General features: G+C 54.6%; 3 protein-coding genes across 10 annotated transcripts in view; 2 read left to right on the plus strand and 1 right to left on the minus strand.

The window, feature by feature from the left end:
• The first annotated feature begins 235 nt into the window (after positions 1 to 235).
• Positions 236 to 10,649, plus strand: CYB561A3 (cytochrome b561 family member A3). Of its 6 annotated transcripts, none has more exons than XM_066360956.1 (9): positions 236 to 370; positions 3,366 to 3,500; positions 3,645 to 3,803; positions 4,087 to 4,194; positions 5,992 to 6,187; positions 7,316 to 7,524; positions 8,041 to 8,195; positions 9,050 to 9,206; positions 9,821 to 10,649. In XM_066360956.1, the coding sequence occupies exons 5-9, from the start codon at positions 6,004 to 6,006 to the stop codon at positions 9,842 to 9,844; spliced, it is 729 nt and encodes a 242-aa protein (XP_066217053.1). In that variant the 5' UTR covers positions 236 to 370; positions 3,366 to 3,500; positions 3,645 to 3,803; positions 4,087 to 4,194; positions 5,992 to 6,003; the 3' UTR covers positions 9,845 to 10,649. The 6 variants fall into 6 exon arrangements, with proteins under 6 accessions (XP_066217053.1, XP_066217061.1, XP_066217084.1 ...); XM_066360964.1 differs by having other exon boundaries at positions 237 to 370; positions 3,443 to 3,500; XM_066360971.1 differs by lacking the exon at positions 3,366 to 3,500 and having other exon boundaries at positions 295 to 370.
• Positions 10,650 to 12,415: 1,766 nt separating this feature from the next.
• TKFC (triokinase and FMN cyclase) lies at positions 12,416 to 26,049 on the minus strand. Of its 3 annotated transcripts, none has more exons than XM_066360938.1 (18): positions 25,950 to 26,049; positions 24,287 to 24,402; positions 21,253 to 21,442; positions 19,901 to 20,011; positions 19,623 to 19,804; positions 17,406 to 17,484; positions 17,068 to 17,157; positions 16,439 to 16,473; positions 16,278 to 16,362; positions 16,094 to 16,183; positions 15,441 to 15,557; positions 14,997 to 15,116; positions 14,709 to 14,846; positions 13,835 to 13,941; positions 13,633 to 13,736; positions 13,465 to 13,498; positions 13,273 to 13,362; positions 12,416 to 12,962 (listed from the first exon to the last, which is right to left on the minus strand). In XM_066360938.1, the coding sequence occupies exons 2-18, from the start codon at positions 24,287 to 24,289 to the stop codon at positions 12,801 to 12,803; spliced, it is 1,737 nt and encodes a 578-aa protein (XP_066217035.1). In that variant the 5' UTR covers positions 24,290 to 24,402; positions 25,950 to 26,049; the 3' UTR covers positions 12,416 to 12,800. The 3 variants fall into 3 exon arrangements, with proteins under 3 accessions (XP_066217035.1, XP_066217025.1, XP_066217031.1); XM_066360928.1 differs by having other exon boundaries at positions 25,712 to 25,987; XM_066360934.1 differs by lacking the exon at positions 25,950 to 26,049 and having other exon boundaries at positions 24,287 to 24,464.
• Positions 26,050 to 26,120: 71 nt separating this feature from the next.
• The window catches only part of DDB1 (damage specific DNA binding protein 1), a 28,952-nt gene continuing 28,398 nt past the window's right edge, over positions 26,121 to 26,674 (plus strand). The window contains exon 1 of the mRNA XM_066360920.1: positions 26,121 to 26,336. Coding sequence (XP_066217017.1) covers positions 26,276 to 26,336 — 61 coding nt within the window. The 5' untranslated portion in view covers positions 26,121 to 26,275. The remainder of the gene's footprint in view (positions 26,337 to 26,674) is intronic.

The raw sequence follows: 26,674 nt of genomic DNA on the forward strand, positions 1-26,674 counted from the left end.
CAAAACGGGGAGTGAGGGACAAGGCAGACCCGGGACGGTGTTAATGGCCCCTGGGGCCCCGGAGCTTGGGGAAAAAACACCCACGGAGAAAGTGGAGTTGGAATCTGCTGCGTGGCGCGCTGGGAGCGGGCAACGCCGAACTTCATTTCCCGGCGGCCGCGCGCGCGCTCCCGGAAGTGCTGCGAGCCTATAAAAAGGCGAAGTGGTCCCGGTCCGTTCATTCTAGGGCGGCAGTCCTAGTTCGTGGTGACCTCTCGGGGAGTGTGTGACTCCATTCCCCTAGGACCCTCGGGATCGGCGGCGGCGGGCGCTGGTGGCAGAGCGGGTCTTGGATACCCCAAACCCCGCTGCGTCCCACGGTGGTTCGGGGGTGAGAAAGAGCCCGGGCTGGGAACTGGGTTCGAGTGCTGCCTCCGCTGCTACCTCGCTTCGCACTGTCTCGACCCCTCGCTTGGCCTCAGTTTCCTCTTTTAGGAAATGGACACCGTTCTCCGTGCCCTTCCTTCCATCGGTGGTGGTTGTAAAGGCACGAAATCTCTTCAGAAGTAGCTGTCAGCAGGTGGAGCCCCTCGCCTGAATTTTCACCCAAGGTTAGCTGGGATCTCCTTGGTCCCAGCAAAGGAGTCAGGGTTCGGTCCCGGCGTTCCGGTAATGTTCTGGGACACCGGAGCCAGACCAGAGCATAGTCCAAGGGCGGGTCTGTAGTCACTCTGGTGCTAAGGAAGGCTTTGCTTAGCTGCCTCCTGGCTGGAATTAAGGGCCCCTCACTTCTAAGCCCTGACTGTTGAGCTACTAGCTACCTTCAGTGAGGAGTCCTTGGAGCTGAGGGGAGTGAACGGGGATGCCTGTACCAGCTGTGCAACCCACCGTGGTGAGTCACATTCCTTCTTTGAGCCCAGGTTTGTTTTTTAATGTTTATTTTATTGATTTTAGAGAAGAAGGGAGAGAGCAGGAGAGAGACAGGAACATCTGTTCTTGTTTGTGCCCTGATCCAGGATCGAACAAGCAACCTCTGTGCTTCCAGATAATGCTCCAACCAACTGAGCAATCCGGCCAGGGCTTTTTTTTTTTTTTTAAGCATACATTTATTTAAAGAGGGACTGCGTGGACTCACTGAGAAGTAAAAGTCACAGTGACAGAGGCCAAGTTGGGGCTGCTTTTAGTTCACTGAAAAGTCAGAGAAAAGGGGCCCCTTAAAGTTTAGAGAGAAGTACCTGCGGAGAAAAGGAGGGGCATGGGTGTGCTCCAAGGAGAGCTCGCTGAACCCAGTGTTTCTGAGTTTGGGGCTTGAGAGTCTGGATTTCTAAAGTCCCCACCATTCACTCCTCTGGGAAGGGGAAGCAATGAAATGACTTTGTTCTTCCGTCTATTTGTAGTTCTAACTTATAAAAGTAACATAAGATTTGAGGTAGAGCCCTTTCCTAAGTCTAAGGGCTGAATGGGAAATACGGGCATCTCTCCCTTTGCTGTACTTGCTTTGTTGGCGCTTTGCAGCTGTTGCGTTTTTTTACAAAGGCAGGCAAGACCCTCTACCAACAAAAAGGTTATGACTGGCTTCCTTGCGATGGTCTGGAACCAAAGCCACAATGTTTCTGAGGTCTGGGTGGCCCCGTTTCCTGTCTCAGGGCCTGATCTGGTTTTGTGCAGCGTAGGAGACCCCTTTCAGCCAAGGTGATTGAGGAGGGTATTTGGAGAGGGGACTTCTTAGATCAGGGTTGACGAACTTCAGCCACAGGCCAAATCTGGCTCTCTTGAATGGTTTTCACATTTTTAAATGGTTGGAAAGAAATGAAAAGGGTATATTTTATGACATGTGAAAATGATATGAAACTAAAATTTCATTGTCCATAAATAAAGTGTTTTGGAACACAGCTATGTTCATTTGTAAAGGTATTGTCTCTGACTGCTCTTGCACTACATCAGCAGAGTTGATGACATAGGTGTGACAGAGACTAGATGGCCTGCAAAGACTGAAATATTTACCATCTGGTCCTTCACAAAAGAATTTGCAGTCTTCTGTTTTAAAATGGGGCCTCACAAAGTGAGGGTAGAATAGAAGAACATACCGTGGTGAGCACATCCTAAAATCAGCATAACCTGCTTTCTCGAGTAAAGAAGAGGATATTCTTTTTTGTTTGTTTGTTTGTTTGTTTTGTAATTTTCTGAAGTTGGAAACGGGGAGGCAGTCAGACAGACTCCTGCATGCGCCTGACCGGGATCCACCTGGCACGCCCACCAGGGGGCGATGCTCTGTTGCAACCAGAGCCATTCCAGCGCCTGAGGTAGAGGCCATAGAGCCACCCCCAGCGCCCGGGCCAACTTGGCTCCAATGGAGCCTTGGCTGCTGGAGAGGAAGAGAGAGACAGAGAGGAAGGAGGGGGAGGGGTGGAGAAGCAGATGGGCACTTCTTTTGTGTGCCCTGGCCGGGAATCGAACCCAGGACTCCTGCACGCCAGGCCGATGCTCTACCACTGAGCCAACCGGCCAGGGCAAGAAGAGGATATTCTTAACATTTGGACTTCACTGTTCTTTTTTCTTTTTTCTTTGAGTGAGAGAGAAAGACAGGAAGGGAGAGAAATAAGAAGCATCAACTCATTGTGACATGAGTTGTTCGTTGATTGCTTCTTACACGATGCCTTGACCAAGGGGCTCCAGCCAAGCCAGTGATCCCTTGCTCAAGCCAGTGACCTTGGGCTTCAAGCAGGCGACCTTTGGGCTCAAGCCAGCGACCAGGGGTCACATCTGTGATCCCACCCTCAAGCCGGTGATTCCACACTCAAGCTGATGAGCCTGCACTCAAGCTGGATGAGCTAGCACTCAAGCTGTGACCTCTGGCTTTTGAACATAGGTCCTCAGCGTCCCAGGTTGATGTTCTATCCACTAAGCTGTCACCTGGTCAGGCTGGACTTCAAATTTCATTGCATTCTTCCTTTTTCTCTGCTTTTGCGGTTTCAGGCCGTGAGAGGGCTCATCTGTATACAGTGAGTAGTATCTTTCAGCCCTCTGTCAGGAAAGTCCCCATTGCCTATTCCAAGTCTGTCCCAGAACAGTGAGCCAGAACCTCTTCCAGGAGAGTGGCTCCAGTCCCTTTTGGACTATAGTTTCTTTTTTCCTTTAATGAGGGAAAAAATGCTGAAAGCAGATACTGTTTGATGGATGAAGCCTACTGACCAAGAAGTCCTTCATGCTGACAACACTTCACTGGGGGGCGGGGCTTTGGTTGGAGGCAACTGGCCGTCTGGTGACCTGAAACTCTGTGCTCTTGCAGGAACTAAGGGGACAGCTCTGAGTTCAGTAGTTGAGTCACAAAGCTAGGAATGATTTTTCTTCTTCCAACCTCATGGAACCTTGCTTTCCCCCCACAGACCTCAGATCATCCTGTATCAGAGATTATTGCCAATTTGGATCACGGCATGAGAATTCATTGTCTGTTTCTGGTTAGGTGGACACCTGGCACAGAGAGCTAGCCTGGCATAGAGTCAGGGCCACTGAGAGCCTGGGTAAGCACGGGGGCCATGAGCTTTAGGTTTTTGTTAGTAGTTAGGATAAAATCCTGTGACAATACTAAGAAAAGTATAATACATTACTTTGACAATGTCCTTACATACATTTTCTTTCTTTTTTTTTTTTTTTATTCGTTTTAGAAAGGAGAGAGAGAGAGGGAGAAGAGAGAGACAGAGAGAGAAGGAGGGAGGAACAGGAAGCATCAACTCCCATATGTGCCTTGACCAGGCAAGCCCAGGGTTTCGAACCGGTGACCTCAGCATTTCCAGGTCGATGCTTTATCCACTGCACCACCACAGGTGAGGCCTTACATACATTTTCTCACTTGACCTTTGGGCAGGGAAAAAAACATGGGCCCTGAAGCCAAACTGATAAAGATTTGAAACTCCCTGCCTGCTTTCTGGGTCTTAATACTACATAATCTTTCTGAGCCTCAGTCTCCTCCCTATAAGTGGGATGATAACTCTTCACAACTTTGTTAAGAGACGAGTAAATAGCATCCTGTGTGTAAGGTTCCCGTGTTGTGTCTGCCCATAGCTGCTTTCACTGAATCATGTTCTTGTTGCCACGCCTTTCTTCCAGTTGAGAAGACTGAGTCCCACAAAGCTTAAGTGATCTGTTCAAGGTGCCTCACTCCGTAAGAATTAGAGGCCAGGCCACCACTCCATCAGCCTGCCACTAGGTCTAAAGGTAAGGAATCAAGTGTTTTATGTCTTTGGGAGTTCTTGGCTATTTTAGGGGCCTCCTCCTCTCTCTGTTAGCTCGCTGAGATTGAGAGACCTTGACTGCAGGAAGCCACAGTGTCACCTTCTCTCTGTGGGACCATGGGATAGTGCGATTGCCTTGAGAACTGAACCTGTGCCCTGTACACGTGCCCGGCTGAGAGCAGGGGCCGCCTGTGCCTTGCACACTGGCCTGTAACCCCTCATGCCCACTTGCCTGGCCTTTAAAAAATATATTTATTTATTTATTTATATGTATGTATTTTTCTTTTTTTTTTTTACAGAGACAGAGAGAGAGAGAGGGATAGACAGACAGGAATGGAGAGAGATGAGAAGCATCAATCATCAGTTTTTCGTTGCGACACCTTAGTTGTACATTGATTGCTCTCTCATATGTGCCTTGACCGTGGGGCTACAGCAGACCGAGTGACCCCTTGCTCAAGCCAGCAAGCTGGCTTGGGTCCAAGCTAGTGAGCTTTGCTCAAACCAGATGAGCCTGTGCTCAAGCTGGCGACCTCGGGGTCTTGAACCTGGGTCCTCCGCATCCCATTTCGATTCTCTATCCACTGTGCCACCGCCTGGTCAGGCAAAATAATTATTTATTGATTGATTGATTTCAGAGACAGAGGAAGGAAGAGAGAGAAACATCGATTTGTTGTTCCACTTATTTATACATTCTTTGGTTGATTTTTGTATGTGCCCCAATTGGGAATTGAACCCACAACCTTAGCATATCGGGATAACACTCTTACCAACTAAGGTCTCCGACCAAAGCCACTTGCCTGGATATTAAGAGCTGCTTCTCAGGGGCCTGGGCATTGTCCATGCCTGAAAGCAGAGTTGGTTTCTGAGTCGATCAGGTACATGTGGACATCTCAGAATTCGGCAGGTCCTTGAATAACATTATTTTAACATTCATGAGCTGCACAGGAACTAACTCCTATTTATATCAATTAGCCTGTGGTAAAACTGGTTTCATTATACATCATTTCAAGTTCTAGTTCCAAAAACCTAGCGCGGTGGTGAGCGAGGGCTTTCTGTAAATTCTTGCTTTCTAGACCGTAAGTTCTTGGTTCCTCTTTTCTCGTCTGGATTTTCCCCGGAAGGCAAGAAAGCAGAAGTCTCAGGCCTGGGGACTAGCTGGGGGCCATCACCCAGTTGCAGGTGTAGTGGGGGGGACTCTGGAGGCAAGGCCTGGTCTTACATCCCCCACTGGGAGGACTGCCCCACAGGCTCGGCTGGGGAAGAGCTTTCCTACAGAAGTGAGAGCCCAGAGCACTTCCTCCCAGCTGGCCTGACAGTGCTATGTCTGCTCCTGTGAGTGTGTTTTTGCCTCCTGGTGTTGGAAGAAAGGCCTGGCCATTTGTGTGTCCTAGCCAGGATTTTGATTCCTGTCCCTTCTTTTCTGTGAGGAGGTAATTCTTTACCTTCTGGTCCTGTGAGGGGAGACTAATCCCAGGGCTCTGTGCTCAGAGCCTTGGCATCCAGTCCCATCAGGAGATGCCTGTCTCAGGGCCGGCTCCAGGCCTGGCTGGGTATGCTGTCTGCTGCCAGGTGGTGGGGTGGGACCTCAGTCACTGCCCCTCCCCAGAGATCAGGCCCACGCAGCCCTCAAGGCCTCGTGGGGGGGTGCCAGCTGATGGCAGGGGAACTGAAACAAAGACTGCCCACCCTTCGAACCAAGAGCAAGGTCTTTGGCTGGGGTGTGGGGTGCGTGGGGGCGCCTGAGCCAGCAGGGACATGTGACCGCTGCCTCTTCTAGGAGTGCTTGACCACAATGGCGGTGGGATGGTTCTACCTGGCTTCCCTGGCGCTGTCATTCCTGGGTTCCATGTGCATCCTCTTTACTGTCTATTGGATGTCGAGATGGCACGGTGGCTTTGCCTGGGACGGCAGCATACTCACGTTCAACTGTCACCCGGTGCTCATGGTTGCTGGCATGGTGGTGTTCTACAGTGCTGGTGAGTATCGGTCAGCATGGGAGACAAGCCGTGGCCCAGGCCTGGACGGAGCGGAGCAGTCCCTCTCCAGGGCTGGCCTTTGTCATGTTGGGTTCAGAGCTATGGAGGTTGGGTTGGTCGGTCTGTCTTTGGGCCCAGGAGTCATCTGGAGGAAGAAGTACTGAGAATGGAGGCATCTGAGAAGGGCAGCTTCACAATATGCTAGGGGAGGGGTTGTCAAGCATTTTCTATAAAGGGCCAGGTAGTAAATATTTGAGGCTTTGCAGGCCACAGGATCTGTTGCAACTACTTAGCTCTGCTATTGTACTGTGAGAGTAGCCATAGGCAATACGTAAACACACGCATGGCTATGTTCCAATAAAACTTTATTTACAGAAAGAGGCAGCAGGCTACAGTTGGCCTGTGAGCTATAGTTTGCCATCCCTGCTCTAGGAGCAGCAGGTTGAAGCATGGCATAGTCAATCCTTACATAAGAGACCTGCGTACTCCTGCTGGACCCATCTTTGCCCCATGCATTCAGAACTGGGCCTTGGGGTCCCGGAGAGCCTCCTTTCCCCCACTTTTAAAATGGGAATGATAGTGACATTGATAATAGCACATACCCCGTGTACTGCAAATACGTCATCCCATTTTGTTCTTATAGGGAGCTGGTGAGGTGCGCTCTATTGTTATCCCCTTTCTACAGATGAGGAAACTGAGATTTAGAAAGAAGATGCCAAATAGCTAAGAGGCAGAGGCAGGATTTGGACCTAGGTTATCTAACCTTATAGCTTGTGTTCTTGATAACTAAGCTTACTGTGAGTATTTAGTTAGATGAAATAATGAGTAACATTACTTCTTAACTTGCAAAACTCCATAGAAGCCACCTTTGTTATCATAATGACAGAAGGGCAGGTCCAGGAAACGTGCTCCTCCCTCGTAATCACTGTCCCTTCTCTCCGCCCTTCATGGCTGGCTGGTGTCCCAGAAATGATACAAGGATAGAAGATGCTGAGGAGTTGATATCAGTGTCTTAGCATTTCTTTCTCCCCTTGTTGGGCGGCGGTGTGGGACCATGCCAGGTAATTCCCCCGCCGTGTGGTGAGCACAAGGGGAGAAGGCCGAGCCCCGGGCTGCTCTCTCCTGCAGCGTCCCTGGTGTACCGCCTGCCCCAGTCATGGGTGGGGCCCAAGTGGCCCTGGAAAATCGCCCACGCATCCCTGCAACTGATGGCCTTCATCCTGACCGTGCTGGGGCTGGTGGCTGTCTTTAAATATCACAACCAGGCACAGATCGCCAACCTCTACTCCCTGCACAGCTGGTTGGGCATCACCACCGTCTTCCTCTTTGCCTGCCAGGTAGGTGCTCACCACTCTCCTTTGGGTTTCCACTGCCGGATGGCAGCCATGGGCTCGGCTTGGGGCTTCACTTGCATCAGCACCAAATCTTCCCTCTGCTCATTGCCTGGAGACGGCCTTTGCAGGGCGCGTCCTGGAGAATGGGCAGTTTCAAGAGCCATGGAAGACGGGTGGTTCCCACACTCACCCTGTTCCTGCTCCTGCCTGTCACACTCCCCATCTGTCACTCCAGAGCAAGGGAGTTTTATGAGCTGGGACTAGAAGGAAGCAGAGACAAACGAGGATGGCTGTGTTTGTGGGAGAGTGGGGTTGTAGCTAAGCATTTCATAAAGGGTCTTGTTTATGTAAGAGAAACAGACCACACTAAGGAAGCTCCGTGGTGCTGGGGTAATTCCCGGTGGGAGGTTTGAGTTGGGCAAAAAGCCGGATGGTTCACTGGCCGGTAGGAGGTGCTCGTGGGAGTGGGGTGGGACGGCCCCACACAGGTGAGTCAGGTACTTCTTCCCATGTCCACAGTGGTTCCTGGGCTTTGCTGTGTTTCTGCTGCCCTGGGCGTCCGTGCGGCTGCGCAGTCTCCTTAAACCTGTCCACGTCTTCTTTGGAACCTCCATCCTCTCTCTGACCATTGCGTCTGTCATTTCCGGTGTTAATGAGAAGCTTTTCTTCAGTTTGTGAGTGGGATGGGGCCCCAACTCATGGTGGAGGGGAAAGAATAGGGTCTTCAAAAGATGCATCCTAGGATCACATAGGAGGGAGGCCTTTGGGCTTGGGCTCATTCTTGATCTGGAAGGTAATGGTCTTTCTTTAGGTTGAGATTGGTGAATTGGTCAGTAGGTATTTCTCTAGCATATTTACTTAGCACCTACTGTGTGCCAAACTGTTCTAAGCACCTCAAATTTAATCACATAATTGCCCTACATCAATACTGTTGTCATTACTACTTATAAATGAGGGACCCGAGGCACAGAGTTCCCTCATAGGTACAAAGCATTCTGCAGGCCCGGGCTGGTTGGCTCAGCAGTAGAGTGTTGGCCCGGCATTTGGATGTCCTGGGTTTGATTCCCGGTCAGGGCACACAGGAGAAGTGACTGCCTATTTCTCCACTTCTCCCCCTCTCCCTTCTCTCTCTCTCTTCCTCTCCCTCAGCCATGGCTCAGTTGGAGCAGGTTGGCCCCGGGTGCAGAGGATGGCTTCATGGCCTTGCCTCAGGCGCTAAAATAGGTTGGTTGTCAAGCAAGCAACAGAGCAATGGCTCCAGATAGGCAGAGCATCACCCCATAAGGGGTTGCTGGGTGGATCCTGTTTGGGGCACATGCAGAAGTCTATCTCTCTGCCTCTTGCTTCTCACTTAAGAAAAAAAAAAGCATTCTGCAGATGTTTGTTGTGGCCAGACTTAGAAAGTATATCTGCATTCTGGGTCCCAGTTCCTGGGAAGCTTTCTCACCTTCAGTTAGTGGCACTGACTCTTCCACTGGACAAAAACGGGGAAGTCTCTCAAGGGCCCACTTTGTTTTGTCATCTTCAGGAAAAATGTCACCAACCCATATTCCAGCCTGCCTGGTGAGGCTCTCTTTGCCAACAGCACTGGGATGCTGGTGGTGGTCTTCGGGCTGCTGGTGCTCTATATCCTTCAGACCTCATCCTGGAAACGCCCGGAGGTGGGGATCACGACTGAGAGACAGGTGTGGAGTCCTCGTCGAAAATGCGCAGGTTGGGGTAGGGCTGGGTCTAGCGAGGGGTCACCAGGAAAGGATTGGGCCTTAGAGGAAGACTGGCCCAGTGAGATGGCGGGACACTAAGCAGCTGGAAGGTGGGGGGGAGGTTAGTTGATGGGGAGCACCGGTGTCAGGCCAGCACCTCCCGGCCGTCATAGCAGATGCCGCTGCTCAGGCTCTGGGCTCCGGGGGCCTGTCCACTGGGAGAGGACGGCGGTTACTCCCTTCCCTAAGTTCTTATGGTTCCATGAGGGGAAGTGTGGCCTTATCTTCCCCAAGGAAGGCCTTGGACATGGTGGAGGGGTGTCGTAATTTCTACTTTTCCAGCTTGGAGGCTAGTCTAAGGGTATAGGAACTTACTTAGCAGGTACTGGCCTCTCAGCATCTGAGGGATGGGGTGAGATGGGGGTGTATCAGGCTGAGGGACTTTGGGGCTTCCCTGAAAGATGGGTGACTAGGGCGGGGACTACCCTGCAGGTTGGGGGTCTGTGTGAACAGCTCAGACCCGGTGTGATACCTGCAGGGCAATGGCCATTTTGACCTTATGCCATTAACCCTGGTGTACTTGCCTGTCTTTGCAGCCCCTGTTGAATGAAGTGGAGTGAAGCGGGGAGGGTTCCCAAGAGCAGTAGGAGGCGTGGCCTGGACTCCCTCAGAAGCTCTGCTGTAGCTGGGGCTCCTGCCTGGGTTTGTCAACAGCCTTGCTCTGGGCTATGCGCCCAGGCCTCCCCTTGCTCCGGGTTGGGCCTGCTCTCTCCACCACCTTGCTGCCCACTGCTTTTCGTGGTGGCTTTGGCTTCTGCACCCCTCTTTGACATCGACTTCTGAGATCCTCCATTTACACAAGACCTTCTTGCCCTAGTTACTCTCACTGCTCCTGCCCCCCAGCTGAAATCAAGTGGATTTCCCCTTTAGATCCCTCAGGATGTGGTAGGAAATCCCAATAGCTCCAATGAGCTGGACCCAAGTGCGATCTGTAATGTGCAAACTGAGGGAGGTGACATGTGCGTCAGCCTTCCCCTAGAATGCAGGTATTTCATTTAGGCGCCACCATGGGGCGGGCTCCCGCTGCTGGACTTGAGGCTGGGTGGGAACTTCGGGAGGTGAAGGGAGGGGCAGGGAGAAGGGAAGAGCAGCTTCTGCAGAGAAGCGCTGCGGCGCTGACTGCTCTTTGCTGTTGTCCCGTTTCTGTCTCATGTCTGCATCCATTGTGACCGTGTGGCTTCCCCTCATCTAGTGGCTGCTACATCTGTGGCCTGGATCCCAGTTTATCCCTGTGACTTACATGCCTGTCACTCTCAGGCAGCCCAGTGAGCCTGGTAATCTGTCCCCAGCCATTTCAGCAAGGATGAGTGGCAGGGGTGTCTCACTGCCTTTACTTTCTTTGGCCAAGTTAGGGCTTCCGCAGTATCTCCGGGCAGGTGTGACCTTGCTCTCTTGGCAGGGCCCTCGCCCAGTTAATTTTCACACTCTGCCCAGCATGCCACATGCCAAAGTTGTGCTTTGTGCCCTGCAGAGCCTGGGAGCCACGGCTACCTTTACAGGTGTTTTTGCTGAGCATCAGAGTGCCTCACCTGTCCCCCACAATGGCCATTTGCATGGCCAAGCCGTCTTGTGTGTCACGCCAGAGTACAGGCTTAGGGCTTTCTCTGTAGAGACACGGGCCGGGGAGAGAGGAGTCTGGCTCCTTTCCTACGTGCAGGCGCTATCGCTTTTCCTGCCTTCTCCAGATGGGCCCTGCTGGGTCCAGAGCGTACTCTCAGGCCACCCCAACTCCACATGGCCAGATGCCAGCAGGACTACGACTGACCCTCTCTAGTGGCTGAAAGCCACTTTAAGCAAAAGCCATTGGGATGACTGCCAGGTACCTTGGTCACGTGACCACTACCCCTTACCATGTGGGTTGGCATTTCACCCGTCTATGAAGCCTGATTTTCATTAAATATGTTTTTTTAAAAGCCTTTCTGTTGATATGAGGTTATGGTTAAATAAGCTGTGGGCAAGGTATAAAGTCTCAAGACAGTTCTGACCCCGAGACTTTAAGAGGGACAAGACAGAAGGCACCAAAGATTCACATGATGTCTTCCTGGTGTCACATGCTATTCCTGAAATGTGTGGGTGTCCCTAATAATGAATAGCCTTTGAGCACTTTTTTTTTTATCTCAGGAAGGAAATGTTTCCTGTTTTATGATATAATCTGGAACACAAGGATACATGGCTTGCCTGAGGTCACCCAACCAGGAAATGGCAGGATTGGGATCCACAGGCCAGGTGTCAGATGCCAGTTTCCTTCCCAGCTGCTGGGTGTACGCGTCTCTACCCACTGATAACTGGGCCTTGTGGTCAGGACCCATGGTGGCTGATGGACAGGGGACTCGGCAGAGAAGCCCAGGGATTGAGGGAGCCTGTAGCCAATTTGGGGCAAAGCAAGTGATGAGGGAAGCTCTCTCCCAGTGTGACCAGCTACAGAGGCCCCTGCTGGAGCAGATGACCTGGACGGACTTGCTTGCAGACACCAGTGATAACAGTCCCTAACTCCCAATGAGTGAGCCCTTGGACTCGGCTGGGGGCCTCACGATCAGTTCATTTGAATCCTTTTCCATATCCCCATGAGATGGGTGCCACGCTGATTTCCCAGATTCTAAGAGGCTAAATATTTATAATAGGCCTGAGTTTATGTAGCTGGTTTGAAGCAGAACCAGGGTCCAACACCGTGTCCATGTGAGTCCACACCAGTCCCTGTAACGGCTGCCCTGCACCGAGTATGAGTCGGGTGTGTCCACCACACACCAGGCCTGGCAGGGCCATCAGTGACCGCTCTAGAGAGACCTAGCGGCTGGCCTGGGCAGTTTCTGTCCTACCACTGAGCCTCACGATACGGTGGTTTCTTTTCCTCTCGGTGTCCTAGTGCCCATCTGATTCCTGGAGAGTCAGTGGACTGTTAGCTTAGTGCTGCCAACAGCACTCCATCGGGTGTGGTGTGCGTATCGCGAGGAGGACAGGATTGAGGATCGCAGTGGAATCAGCCCAGGTGTGCAGGCCTGGCCTGGGTCTCAGGTGGTAGGAGGTGGGTCATGATCATCTCAACCAGGGGCTGAGTCTCAGTCCCCGGGACAGCAGTGGGGCCACTTGTTCACGTGCTTGGGGAAAGGTCCCTCAGGAAGCAGAAGCCCTGGTGCTTCAGTATGATTTATTAGCTGGTTTTCCCACACTGCCTCAGGTTCACGTGCCGAAGGTCTCTCCCAGAGACCCTGAAAACCAAGTCAGCAATGCAAGTGACAGGGAAAATGCCACGTGCTGAAGCCCAGAGGTGACTTGGGGCAGAACAGGTTGACCCCAGGAGCCCACCCTTCCTAAGGAGGGAGAGGACAGTGTTGGGCAGGCAGGCGACACACTCAGGGTCTGAAGTTTCCACACTGGAGTAGTTCTGAGGCTGGAAGAGGATTCCCTGCTGACCTTAGAGGACGGGCCTGAGAGGCGAGGGAGGACAGTGGGAAGGCAGAGGAAGTGACAGTGGCCGCCTCTGCAGGCAGTGAGAGGCCCTGAGGCCCAGGGAGGCACTCACACACCCTGGTTTTGCAAGGCCTCCAGGATGGAGCGGAGAATGGCCGCAGCGGCCACCGCCCCGGGGTCTGGCTGCTCCAGCCGCGCAGAGCTTATATAACTGGCTCTTCCAGCTCCCGCGTCCATGCTCCTGGTGGCCTGGGCTGCAGCTTCTGCGCTCTGAGAGGAGTGGGCGGAGGAGCAGGTTTGAGGACAAGCCACCAGGTCTCCTTCCTGCCATCAACCCTGGCCCTTCCTGTCCCGTCTCTGCCAGCACCCTCTACTCCGTCACCTCCCACCTGTCTCTAGCCGGGCAAGGGACCCCATTTACGGAGGGCCTGCTATGTCCCAGACACCGTGTTGAGGCTCTATTTCTCCTTTAGCCTCACAACACTCCGTGAGACAGGTACTCGTTTTCAGAGAAGGAAACTGGTCTAGGAAGGGTGTTAGCTTGCTCCAAGCCTGGGCAGCTGGGCCCAGCTTCACTCACCTTGACTGCTTTGGTCAGGATCTGGCACGTATCAGCCCGCGGGCTCTTCCAGGCGTGGAGCTCCTGCGCTGCTGCCCACAGGGAATCCACCTGGACAGGGCGAGGGAGAGGGGAGCTGAGCTCACCCTGCCACTGAGGGGGGCCTTCGGGGCCTCTGTAACCCTAAGGGCGGAGGGCTGGGCCCATACACACCATAGTCCTGTCCCCTGGGGCAGCCTTTCCATACCTGAGGGGAAGAGAACAAATGAGGTTCACTGGAGGGACTCACTGTGGGGGTGGGAGCAGGGCCTGGCTGGGGACAGGTGCCATCAGCCACCTCCCCAGCCCTCCCCTGGCCTAAGGCAGAGGGCGCTGGCTCACTTCTGCATGGCCTCCAGGCCGGCGTCCATGGCGGCAGACCAGGCTGGGAGGTCAGTGCCGGCCCTGAGTGGCTGGGCCGCGGCCGTCAGGAACAGGCCATACAGCTAGAAAGGACCAGAATTTGAGCGTTCAGGTCTGGCCTGGACCTCAGCCGACCCGGGACCCTCGGTCAGCCCTCTGCCCCGGGACCGCCGGCACTCACTGCCCCAGACGAGCCTCCCATCTTCTCCAGTAGCAGGAAGGACAGTTTGGAGAGAAGCTGGGCTGGGCTGGCAGGGGGTGGACCCTCCTTCAGCCACCCCTGGATCGCTGCAGGCAGAGGGATGGCCAGGAATTCAGAGGCCCTCCCTCCGTGCTAATGCCCAGGCCCACTGCCAGGCGGCAGCAAAGGCCCAGAAACGGGCTGAGGGAACCCACAGGAAGAGATTCCAGGGCTCCCTTCTGTACCCAGGGTGCAGTCTGCAGAGGGGTGGCGACCGGTGACTGACAGGGACCTCGCAGTCACCAGCAGGGGGCCCGCCTGAACCCCCTCACCTGACGTTCCCTGCCTTGCTTCCCTGCTGCACTTCCCTCCCCGCCCCGGGAACTCCCACCCTTGGTGGCTCACAGACTGTTTCTTGTTCCCGACCCTGCCAGAACACAGGCCGCAGGGCAGCGGTTTTTATCTGCTCTGCTCACTACTGTACGCAGAGTTGCCTGGCCCGTTATAGGCACTAAATCCATTCTTCTTGACCAAATGATGCTGGACAATTAAGGGCTGTTCACTAGTCTTGGAAAGCCGAGAAAAAGAAGAACTATAGAATGAGTTCCCTCTGAATCTAAAGTTATCATTTGCTGTAAGATTACATTTTGCTCCATAATAACATCCCCCACATCTGTAGCGGTAGGTCTTTTCCCTATAAAATAGGTGGCGGGGGTGCTAGGTTTTTGTGAATGACCACTTGGCAAAAGAGAGCTGGCAACCTACGCCAGCAAACCAAATGTTTCTGAAATTGTTCTGGTTTATGAAATGCCGAAGTCTCAGATCAGTGTGCCACCATCCCCTCTCCTGACGCCAGAGGGACCCTGGCACCAACCTCTGGCAGCGCGGCTGTGGGTGGTGCCACAGTCCCCATCGCCGGCAGCGCGGTCCAGGGCGTTCAGATGTTCCTCCAGGCCCAGGAGGGTAGTGCACACCCGCTCTAGCACAAGCACCATCCGCTTGGAGGCTACGCCTGGAGGGGAAGTACAGTGGGGAGCAGTGAGCCTGGCCCTTCTTACAACTGAACTTGACGGTGTGGGAAGTAAGGGTGTCAGGGCCCCTGCACCCCTCAGGGCTCAGACCAATGCCCAGGGCCACCTGACTCAACAGCAGGGCTTGGTACCTCCTTCATCAGTGGAATCAGGAGCCTCTAGGGGCATTCTGGGTGCTTCCCGGGTCCGCTTCTGCCCAGTCACAAAGACCTTGGGCACATTGGGCCAGGCCGATGCGGTGGTCTCAGCATCTAGTGACAGGAGGGTGACTCTCTTAGACATGGGTTGTCTGGCCAGCGATCAAGTGGGCCTGAATTACCTACCTGGTGGCCCAGCTCCCATTTCAGTAAGAAAGTACTGAGTCCCACTGTACACAGGGAAGGGGGGTGTGAGGGTGCCGGCGCTGGGGGAGTTCCTATACCAGCTCCTCCAATCACACGACAGCTGGAGAAGGCTGGAGGATTCAGAAAGGGCCTCTACACGGGGGCCTGTTTGTCATGGGCTCCCCACGTCCCCTTGGCTCCTTCCACCTACAGGGAGCCCTGGCTTGGATGACCCCAGGTTCCAGGGCTCACCTAGCAGTTTCAGGAGGGTATCATCCACTAGCAGAAGGGTGAGAGAAAGGCCCGACATCTCCAGCGCCGACATGAAGGTGCCCACCAGGGCACGGGCGATCTTGACCCCGCGGCCCTCTGCAGTAACAGAGCATGGACAGCAGAGGGGAAGGCAGAAAGAGCATTACTTCCTCTCTCCCCCGGCATCAGATAAAGAAACAGAGTAAGAGAAAAACAAGGGCTTTGAGGCTGTGGCCCTGAGGTCAGTAGGGAGAGGGCCAGATCTGCTCAGGGCATTCCTCCATAATGCACTTAATGACTAGTTCCCTGGCAATGTCCCTTCGATAGGGGCAGGCGGGTAATTACAGGTCTCACTGACTGAGCTCTTGCAGGTGCCGGGCACTGTGCTAAGTACGTTATGTGTGTTTAGTTTCATTGACGCTATGAGGCAGATATTTATTATTTTTATCCCCTCTCTACCGACAAGGAACAGGCTCAGTGCTGGCAGCAATTAGGTGGCAAAGTCACGGTCTAACGCAGGCTCGTCTGGCTGCACAGCCCGAGCTCTGGGCCATCACACGACCCTCCCTCAGCCGCCTTTCTTACGTCCACCCTCAAAGGGCTGGAGGGAAGAGTTCTGGGGGTCGGGAGGGCCCCTTCCAGGGTGGGCTCACCCAGAGCGCGGACTGCAGCATTGGCGATGATGCCCAGTTCCAGATATGACAGGCCACCCAGGTTGTTGACAACTAGCACCACTGTGGAGCCTGTGGGCAGATAGGACACCGGCTGAGACTCTTCGGGCCCCCGCACCCAGCGGGGAGGAAGGGCTGGGAGACAAAAGGCATAGCAACCCCTCACCAGCCTGCACAGGCACATGGGACACGTTGGAGCAGTTGGTCATGTGGTCGAGCATGACTGTCACGATCTCGTCAGCGGTTGCCATCTGCCAGAGGGATCCAGGAGTGAGCTGTGTCCGGGGCCTCGGCCTTAGACCAGCCTGGCCCAGGGAGTCCCCCTACCTTCATCCGGCGTATACCAGCTTCCCCGTGGATCCCTGTGGGCAGAGGGACTCACTGCTGGTGTGCTCAGACCCGGGGATTTGCTCATAGTGTTTTTATCGGGATTTACTCAGTGCTAGGCTAGGTGCTGGGTACGTCGGGGTGAGGGCAGAAATGGGCAGAAGAATGAAAAACACACTGTTTCTGCCCTCCAGGAGCTGTGGCTTGCTGGAGGAGATCGCCAGAAACTTAACTCTTAACTAGTTACATAGCTTTAACGAGAAGCGGTCACAGTGTAGACACATGAGACTTGGCCATCACTTGGGAAGCACAGGAGAGGAAGAGCTCAGGGCTCTGAGTGGCTCCAGAGAGAAGGGCTGCATCTTGGCAGAGGACTGGGAATGGTGTGGGCAATGCAGGGAGGTGGGCCGTGCACAGAGCCGCTCGTGGCTGGAGCCCTGGGTGTGGATGGTAGAAATCGGGCAGGTTGGGCCAGAAGAGCCTCAGGTGCCCACTTAAAAAACAGCAAGACCACCTAGGTGACATCTCCAGGTAAGCTGAAAGGACCAGGCAGACGGTTTCCGGGGTATAAGACATGGGCAGAAGCCTGGGAGCAGGCGTGGCTGGGTCAGGGGTGGCCACAAGCTTACCCAGGCCCAGCTCTAACTCATCAGCTGCAAGTTCAAAGGTGGGTCTGGAACCAGGGACGCTGCAGGGGGACAAGCTCACTCCCAGGGTTCCTATGAGAAATGAGGTGTGAACGAATGACCACTCTGCTATTGGCATCAATCAGGGTAGCAGGCATTAGCCAGGGCAGCTCTTGATCTCAGATGAAAGAGAAACCTAGCTCTGGGACCCTAGGCTACTAGTCCCTGGCAGCTCCCCCGGGCAGACCTTCCCTCAGCCCCAGGGGAATAGCCAGCAGCCACTGGGAACCTGCTTCTAGTCCCAAGGTCAGCCTCCTCTCCCCGCCCGGGCTGGCACTCACCCATGGCACTGGCGACCACGCTCACCCGTTTTGCGATCTCCTCCAGCCCCACACCTGCCTCAGCCAGGGCACCCGCCACCTGTACCCACACAGAAATAAGCCCCCAGGGAAGGAGTCACTGGAGCACTCGGGGGTTGAAGACAGGTTGGGGCTGAGTTTCTAGTTGGCTAGGGGACTCTCTGAGTACTGCCACATCAACCTGGCCCATTGTATTTAGAGCGGAACAGTGGATCTCTGCATTCACAATGGACCTGCCAGGAATCCCTAGGAACCCCAGTCTGCTGGAGCCAGAGGGAACTTAACAAATGGAGAAACTAGCACCGAGAGGGGAGGTGACTGTCTAAAGTTACAGCTAGCTGACAGCCAGTTTCCTGGTCCCCTGTCTCAAGCTTTTTCTCCAGGGCATATATAATGTGTCTCTCTTTACCCGCCCCAACCACTTACCACCTACTGTTCCATTCACCCATCCATCCACCCATCCATCCACCAGTCCTGCCATCTATCCACTCATTCATCTATCCACCCACCCACCCACTCTTTGCCAAGCAGCTAGTATGTGCCGAAATGAAAGAAGAAGTGACTAAGTCACAGTCCCTTCCTTGAAGGAACTCTCAGTCTGGGGAGGGGCTAGGGAAGCAGACACACACAAATTGCACATTCAGTGTGAGATGGTAAATGACAGTGAGGCAGGGTCATAAGATGCTAGGGAAACTCCTTGACAAGTAGAATAAGGGAAACTGAGACAAAATAATTTTAAAAGGCCAAATAATTTGAGCAGTTTACAGCCAGCTAATGAATCACAAGGTTTTATCTTCCCTAACCAAGGACACTTGGGAGCAAATAGCTTACACATTCCAGGCCACCCCAGGGCAGACTGGCCTCGGTCCTGGTCCCTCTTTAATCACAGTCTTTAAAAATATAAAACCAGAAAATAACCCTGACACCTCTTTACACATATATTAATAAATAAACACTCTGAAGGGCACACATGAAAAGCTAGTGAATATTCTGTTAAGACCCTCTCCTGAGACACCCCCCCCCCCCCCAAGATCCTCACTGGCTAAGAAAAAGTCTTAGGACAAAAAGCCCAGGGGCATGCTCGTTCCAGAGCACACCATACTCTCCTCTTTTACTCTAAGGGTCCCCACGCGAGTTGCAACCAGGGAGCTGCTTGTCCCAGACTGACCCCCCAAATCCTGTCTCCAAGGCCCCCTTTTTCTCTAACTTCCCAGAGAGCCAAAGCAGCCCCACCGAGGCTCTCTCCTGTTCTTCTGTCCTAAGCCTTTCCTTCATTGCACCGTCTCCAGCTTTAATAAACAAACTCTCAAAATCACCTGGACTCGTGTTGTGAAAGCTTTCCTACACAAAGTCAAGAGCCCACACACCAGGGCGGGCCCAAGGCAGACCTCCTGCCGGGCCCATCTGGTAACAATACATGTGATGGGAGCACTGAGGAGGGGCTTCTAAGCAGCTCGGTGTAGAGGGAGGAAACACCTCCCAGACGTCAGAGCTGGACCTCAACGGAATAGGAATTAGACCAAGCTAGTTAGATGGAGAAAGGACTTTCAAGGCCATAGACAGAGCTTCAGGAAAGCCCAGAGGTGAGCCCCAGCCTGGTGGAACAGGGCCCTGGTACTAACAGAGCCTAGGAGGTTGGTAGAGAGGAGGGAGATGAACTTGGGAAGTTCAGGGAGGAAGGGCGAGGGTATGGTGGGTGTCAGACTAAAGAGCCTTGGCCGACCCTAGGAACCCTAGACGGCTTTCAGCTGGTGAGCAGCCTAATCAAACACACGTTTTTAAAAGACACGTCTGGGGTAGTATGGGAATGGACTGGAAGGGTAGGCAGGAAGCAGACAGGGGAGCCCAGTGAGGACGCTGCTGCAGCCACCTGGGCATCAGCAGCTGAGCACTGAACCACGGCGGGGACAGGAAGGGCAGGGACCTGAGGAGAGCGTGCTGTAGAGGCATTTGGGAACAGGATCGCCAGGCCAGGGCAATGGTTGGGGGTGGAGAATGAATGGAAGGGCCTGGGAGAATGCCTATATGCCGGGCTTAGGTAGGGGAGGGGACATGGGGCCTTTCTCGATCAGGGAGCACTGGGGAAGGAATGGCTTCCTATGGGGTCAGGGGGCTGGAGAGGATCAGGTATCAGGGGCTGCCAGGTGACAGCAGGCTGGGAGGGGCTGGCCAGCCCAAGCCCTGGGCGGGGCACCTCACCTTGTGTATGAGCACTGTGCCACAGAGCCCCCGCCTGCCTGCCTTCTTCAGGACGGTAAAGGCGCTGTCATCCCCAATGACCACCATCTCCACCGGGATGCCCTCAGCCCGGGCCTGCTCCCGGGCCAGGCCAAAGTTGAGCCGATCGCCAGTGTAGTTCTTCACAATGAGAAGGGTCCCCGCTGCAGGAGCAGCCAGCAGGGCCCCATCAGTGCTCGCCCTCACCCCAAACCCAGCGTGCCCTCCCGGAAGCAGCCCCTCCTGCCTGCCAGGTTTACCTGTGCCCACCTGGGCCACTGCCCTGATGGCCGCCAGGATGCTGCCCACTGCCGGGGAGGTGAACACAGCTCCCGCGATGACCCCCGTGAGCATCCCCTTCCCTATGAAACCTGGAGATGGGTGGGGAGAGGACGCTGGGGGGGCTGTGCCTTCCCTGCTCTGAGCCTCACGGTCTGGTGGCCCCCATGCACCTGCTGCTAGAAGAGCACACGGGCGGCTTCCCACAGATCTCACCCCGGAGTCAGTCACCCCCTGGCAGGCCTTCCCTGCTCTGAGCTTCACGGTCTGGTGGCCCCCAGGCACCTGCTGCTAGAAGAGCACACGGGCGGCTTCCCACAGATCTCACCCCGGAGTCAGTCACCCCCTGGCAGGCCTTCCCTGCTCTGAGCTTCACGGTCTGGTGGCCCCCAGGCACCTGCTGCTAGAAGAGCACACGGGCGGCTTCCCACTGATCTCACCCCGAGTCAGAGTCACCCCCTGGCAGCCTTCCCTGCTCTGAGCTTCACGGTCTGGTGGCCCCCAGGCACCTGCTGCTAGAAGAGCACACGGGCTGCTTCCCACAGATCTCACCCCGAGTCAGAGTCACCCCCTGGCAGCCTTCCCTGACCTCCCAACATTGGCGGTTACCTACCCCGGCCCCACGGCTCGCTGTGCCTTCCTCGCTCGCTCATCTTCATGGCCTCACTTACACGCTCTGGAATGATCTCTTTCCCTTATGTGTTTACCTTGTTGCTGCCTGTCTCCCCAGGAGAGCAGAAGCTCCATGAGGACAGGTGCCTTGTTTGTGGGGTTCACTGTTGCATCCCTAGTGCCCAGACTACCCCAGGCACACAGTGGGTGCTCAGCAATGTTTGCCGAATGGCTGAATGGGTTTTGTGAAGCAGACAGGGAAGGGAGGATCTGTACCGCCAGGAGCTCTCAAGGAGAGCTCACACGCCTGGCACTGAACAGGAAACGGTCCAGGACACTTAGTGCAGTATGTGAAAATGCAGGGCGGGAATGCAGAAGAGGGATGTTGCTCTATGCTGGAGGAGTCAGGAGGGCTTCATGGAGGAAGTGAAGGTCAGCTGGAAGGCCAGGAGGATTCACAGAATCACTGGCTCGGAGCTGGAAAGGCCAGTGCTGAGATCATTTGGCCCAACCTCTTACTTTATAAGCTATAGAGACTGAGGCCCAGAGAGAGGCAATAACTGGCCCCAAATCACAGCCCAAGGAGTGGAAGAGCGGGAACCAGGATCCGGTTCCTGACTCTGAGCTGGGATCTGAGCCTCCCAGAAGCACCGACAGTCTCCCTGGAGCCCCACCTCTCTGCTCAGCGACCCACTTCTCCCCTCTGGCCCAGGGTACTCACCAGCGTGGGCAGGCTCATGGCCGGAGCCCCCACCCGACAGCAGCGCCACTCGGCCCCTGAGGCTGTCCAGGTCAGAGCGGAGGGCCACACGGTGGCCCTGCAGGAACTGCAGGCTGGGGTTGCAGGCCACCAGGCCAGCCAGGGCATCATCAGCACAGCCTGCCACCGAGTTCAGCAGCTTCTTGGAGGTCTGTGGGAGAGGAGCAGAAGGAGTTTTCTAGTGCGGCCCGGCTCCCAGCCTCCTCAGTCACAGTGCCATGGCCAGACCACCCACTCAAGAACTACGGGAAACAGCACCGGAGCAGGAACTCCAGCGACAGGCAGAATTGTCATTTTATCAGGTGGCTATTTCTGTGAGTTCTCGTCTCAATTTTTATCTTTTTATCCTTTGCCTAATGTATGAAATGTTTTGGACTATGGCTTATATTTATTCTGAAGAATGTCTTCAATACAGAGAAAATGGTGAACTGGAGACCCGAGTATAAAATAATTTAATACAATTGGGGCCCAAAAGCCTTTTTCTGTCAAAGGGGGAGAAGCCCTGGGCTGAAGCTTCAGTGCCAGGGAGAGGGGCCAAACAGGCCCCACATTCGTTTGTTGTTCCAACCGGGCCTTCGCTGAGGGCAAAATACCACCCAAGCCTCTGGGTGTGCCAGGCCCAGGACTAGGCACTGTGTGCAAAGAATGAACAGAATGCTGGTCCTGCCCTTGATGGAAAACACAGAGACTGTTTCCACAGGCTGTGGGAAGTGCTACACAGGAAAAATGCACACGTGCCACAGGGCACAGAGGGATCCTGAAAGTCTTTGTAAAGAATAAGTAGGAGCCTGAGCAGGCGGTGGCGCAGTGGATAGAGCATTGGACTGCGATGTGGAGGACCTAGGTTTGAGACCCCGAGGTTGCCAGCTTGAGCCCAAGGTCACTGGCTTGAGCAAGGGGTCACTCACTCTGCTGCGGCCCCCCAGTCAAGGCACATATGAGAAAGCAATCAATGAACAACTAAGGTGCCACAATGAAGAATTGATGCTTCTCATCTTTCTCCCTTCCTGTCTCTGTCCCTCTCTGTCCTTCTCGCTGACTCTCTCTGTCAAAAAAAAAAGAATAACTAGGAGTTAGGTAGGGAGTGAGGGGTCTGCAGGGCAAAGGGAGGACACCCCAGGCAGAGGGAGGGCATACTCCAGGGTCTGGAGGTGGCTAGACTGCAGTATACTGGCCAGGCCAGGAAGCGAGGTCGAACGACTTGAGCTACCAGTGACCATCAGGGAGAGGTGGGCAGGGCCTAACCAGCAGACGGAGAGAACTGGCCAGCCAAAGCCTCAGATGGGAGGGTCATGGGCAGGCTGGCCTGAGAGCTACAGCTGCGCTGACCCAGGAGGTACGGAAGAGTCCGGTGGCCTGGGGCTAGAGCAGTTAAGAATTTGAATTCTGCAGGCATGGGCCCCTGGGCTCAAATCCCACGTCTGCCTCCCTGCACTGTGAGAACTCAGGCAGGACACCTCACCGTTCTGAGCCTCAGGACCTTCTGGGAAAAAATGGGGATTTAATAGTGTATGCCTGGCATGTAGTAAAAATTGAAATAAAAGGGAGCTACTTCCTTTTTCAAAAAGTTGGCGCTAACTGAAGGAGGTTTGCAGACACTATGGAGCTCCTACTTTTGTCCCGGAGTGACTGGGCCCCAAAAGAGCCCCAGGGAGCTGGGCTCCCCGTGCCACCTGGTGGCCTGGGGGCGACCTGCAGCTGCACCAGGTCCTGATAAGGTGCACTTTCAGAGGCTCCTTGCTCAGGCTGTGGGCATCGGGATCTTTTGTGTACACTTTGACCTTTTCTAGGTCTGGCAAGGGCCAGAGCCAGGCTGCCTGCTTCAGGACAAGGAGGCAAATCTGGGTCAGGAGGGAGAGCAGAAAAACATGATCAGCTCCTTTCACGAGCAGTGACTTAAGAGTCAGACTGCGTCTAAGTGCTTTTGAGCATGTCTCATTTAATCTTCCCACCAACCCTATGGGGAAAAGACTAGGTTGGTGAGGAAACTGAGTTGCTGTTAAATGACTCTGCTCAAGGTCACACAGGCAGTAAGTGTCCAGGTGTGCCTGGCTCCCAAACTGGTTCCATTTGCCCTTATCATGCTGCTTTCCCCAGGAGCTGAAGGGAGGCCGGGAGTGGCTGAGGTGTTGCCCTGGGAGGGGCCCGGGCTATAGCTCTCAGCGCCTGCTGGGGACTGGATATACCATGAAGGTGTGATTGCTCTCAGCTCCAAAGCCTCCAGTGCCACCCCCCTCCCGAAGGTGACCCCTCGCCATCAATGACAGCCTGTCCCGCCTGGGATTTGCAACCATTCTCATGCCAGAGTCATTGAGGAGGGCTTGGGACCAGTGCCATTCCTGCTTCCCAGTGGCATGAGAGGGTAGAACAGGAAAGGAAGTTGATTAGGCACTGCACAAGGCCCCAGGACTCGGGTTTGATAAATACCTCACAGCCTTAATCTGCTTCATATTGCAGGAGAAAGAGGCTCAGAGAGGTCAAGTCTTCTGTAAAAGCTCAAACAGCTGGTCAGTGGCAGGCTGAAATATGAACCTTGGTCTGTCCGAGGCCTGCTATGGTTCCCATCAGTTCTAGTGTGAGCATGGAGCAATGCGTGGCAATGCTGAGCTTCCTGAAGTGTAGATCCCACCCACGGGACCAGCCCACACATTCCCAGGAACGGGCACCAGGCCCTTCTTCATGGCTCCCTCTGTGGCTGGTACAGTGTCCATTACACAGTAACTGTTCCTGCTCTAATCTAAAGACATAAACCAGACGGGGCAGAAGGACCCCAGAGGGACTCAGAGGCTGCAACCCCAGGCCGGGTTGGGACTAGCTGAGAAATGGAGGGAAGCAGGGACCAGGCCCTAAGAGGGACCCTCTCTTAACCTCTCTGAACCTTAGGAGGCAACAGCACCTCTTGGTCTGAGTGTAAAGAACTCAAGCATGCCTAGGGCTGGCCCCCACTTCTCCAAGCCCAGTGTCCATCCCAAGCCCTGGCCGTCATAAGACTCACCATAGTGGGGAGGCTCCGAGGCAAGCTAGCTGAGTTCACACCGTACTGAGCCGCCGAAAGATGGGTGATCCGGTGGGTGCCAGCTGGGTCTGAGCACAATGAGGTGGCAGCAGCACCTGCAGGACAGGGTAAGAATATGTGCTGCTGAGGCACTTGCAGCCTACTGGCACAATCATGTTTCCAGGGCACTCGTAATTAGGGAGCTGCCCCGGACTTTGATCCAAGTCTAAATTCCAGAACGTGGGCTGGGGATGGAGAAGAGCGTGGGGCTGACCAAGGTTCACACCCACGTTAGGCTGCCAGAAGACAGATCTATCCACGTTGGGCACAGGGCTGCCTTTATCCTCCAGAGCAGTACCCACCTCATCACTAAGGGGCAAAGTGACGCACAGAGTAACTTCATCTCTTACATGAATATCACGGGCGCTGTACATGTTTACAGAGATCTTCACGCACTGGCTCTTATTGGTGTTGGTACCAAACCAAGAGGGAGACAACTAAGCCTGTGAGCAAATTTTACTTCTGGGAAACCGACTCAGAGAGCTCTAGTGACTTGTTCAGGGCCATACTTGTAAGAGGCAGTACTTAAAATCCACGTCTAGTCTTTCTACAAAGCCTGTGTTCTTTCTACTGATAATTCAATGCTTCCAAAGCCAGGCAGAGTCTCTGATGTGGGAAACCACATGTAAACAAACCACAAGGGCATTGCGACTCCCCTCAGTTCATCCTGTTTCAGAGGTGTCTGGGGGTCACTCCGGGTCTACTGATAATTCAATGCTTCCCAAGTCAGGCAGAATCTCTGATGTGGGCAACCACACGCAAACCACAAGGACCTCTCAGCTCCCCTCAGTTCATCTTGGTTCAGAGGTGTTTGGGGGTCATTCAGGGTCTCAGGCTCACTGTATGAGTCTGAACAGAAAGATCCCACACCTGGTCTGCACCTGCTCTGCCTCTGATTAACCGGGGGATCTTAGGTAAACCAACTCTGTGGAGCCTCAGCTTCCTCATCTGGAAAATGGGGGTTGTATCCTCTGTGGCATTCTGCAGGTGCTCCAAAGCACGTGGTTCCCCTCCTCTTGCTCACCGAGTCTGTGTGATGTGGCATGGCCTGGAAGTTGCAGAGCTAATGGACTAGCTAGCGGACTGCCTTCCTGGGTCATTAAGGTTCTCACTGGGGAAATTCTGGTTTTTGTTTTTGAGGTTAAAATTTGTACAGCAGTAGGGGCACTAATAATGCTGGGCAAGTGGCCTGGTGGGTCCTTCAAAGTCTGAAGAATAAAACAAAAATTCAAAGGGGAGAGGTGAGCCTTCCGGTGGTCCCCCTGTCCCCAGCTGAGGTGGGGTGATAGGCCATTTCTGGGGTCAAGTGAGGGTACTGGCTGGGTTTGGAAGAACTGGGAGGGCAGAGTGGAGAGAGGAACGGACCTTGGTTCTAGTCTGGGAGGTTCACAAATTGCTGACACCTCCGGTCCCTTTCTAGACCGCTCCAGTTCTTCCGGTTCCAAAAGAATGAACAGCCCCGAGAGCTTTGGAGCAATGGAGTGGGACAGGACGGGGTCTGCGACAGGGTAAGGGGCGCGGACTGGAGTTGAGGTCGGCGGGTCAGCTCTGAGGGCGTCGGGGGCGTCAGCGCAACTTCCCCAAACACTCCCCCATCACCAACCCGGTCAACGCCGCCGCTTCACAAGGACCCACAACGGAACCCCTCATCCGGGTACTCCGAGATCTGGCGGTAAACGAAGGGGCGGGGCCTCGGGGGCGGGGCCTCCTTTGGTTGGTCGCCTGGAGCGCCGTGAGTCCTCCGAGAGGCCAGGTGAGGCCGTCCCGTGATGCCCCGCGCGCCGGCCGCTCTGGCCTGCAACGTGTCTGCGGGGCGGAGGCAAGCGGCTGTGGAGTTCGCCGCGCGGGTTGTGGGCCCCCTACCTCTTCGCTGGAGTCCATCTCTCTATCGTTGCGCTCGAGTTTCTGCAGGCCGCTCCAGGCCCCGACATGTCGTACAACTACGTGGTAACGGCACAGAAGCCCACCGCCGTGAACGGCTGCGTGACCGGTGAGGCTGCCAGGGCCGGAGACCCGGCGAGGGAGGGATCTGGGGGGCACCGAGGCCTAGGGAGGGCCGCGGCCTTTGGGGCGGCCTGGCGGGTCCGGGCCCGGGCAACGGAAGGGGCCCGCGGCTGAGGAACCTCTCCTAGTCCACGACTTTAAAGAAGCCCTCTCCATATACACTTTTGGGGGCTTAGAAGCTGCGTTCGGGGGTCCCCTTTCGTCCTGGGAGGTCACGGGGCCTCGAGGACAGGGACTGGCCTAGTAGGGACAGAGCGAAGTGTGTGTGAGTTGCTTGTGCCGCGTTGCTTGAGCCCCGAGATCGGCCTTGTGTGGTCGGGGGAA

This window comes from Saccopteryx leptura, chromosome 1, assembly GCF_036850995.1.
Source record: "Saccopteryx leptura isolate mSacLep1 chromosome 1, mSacLep1_pri_phased_curated, whole genome shotgun sequence".
In the NCBI taxonomy this organism is placed as follows: domain Eukaryota; kingdom Metazoa; phylum Chordata; class Mammalia; order Chiroptera; family Emballonuridae; genus Saccopteryx; species Saccopteryx leptura.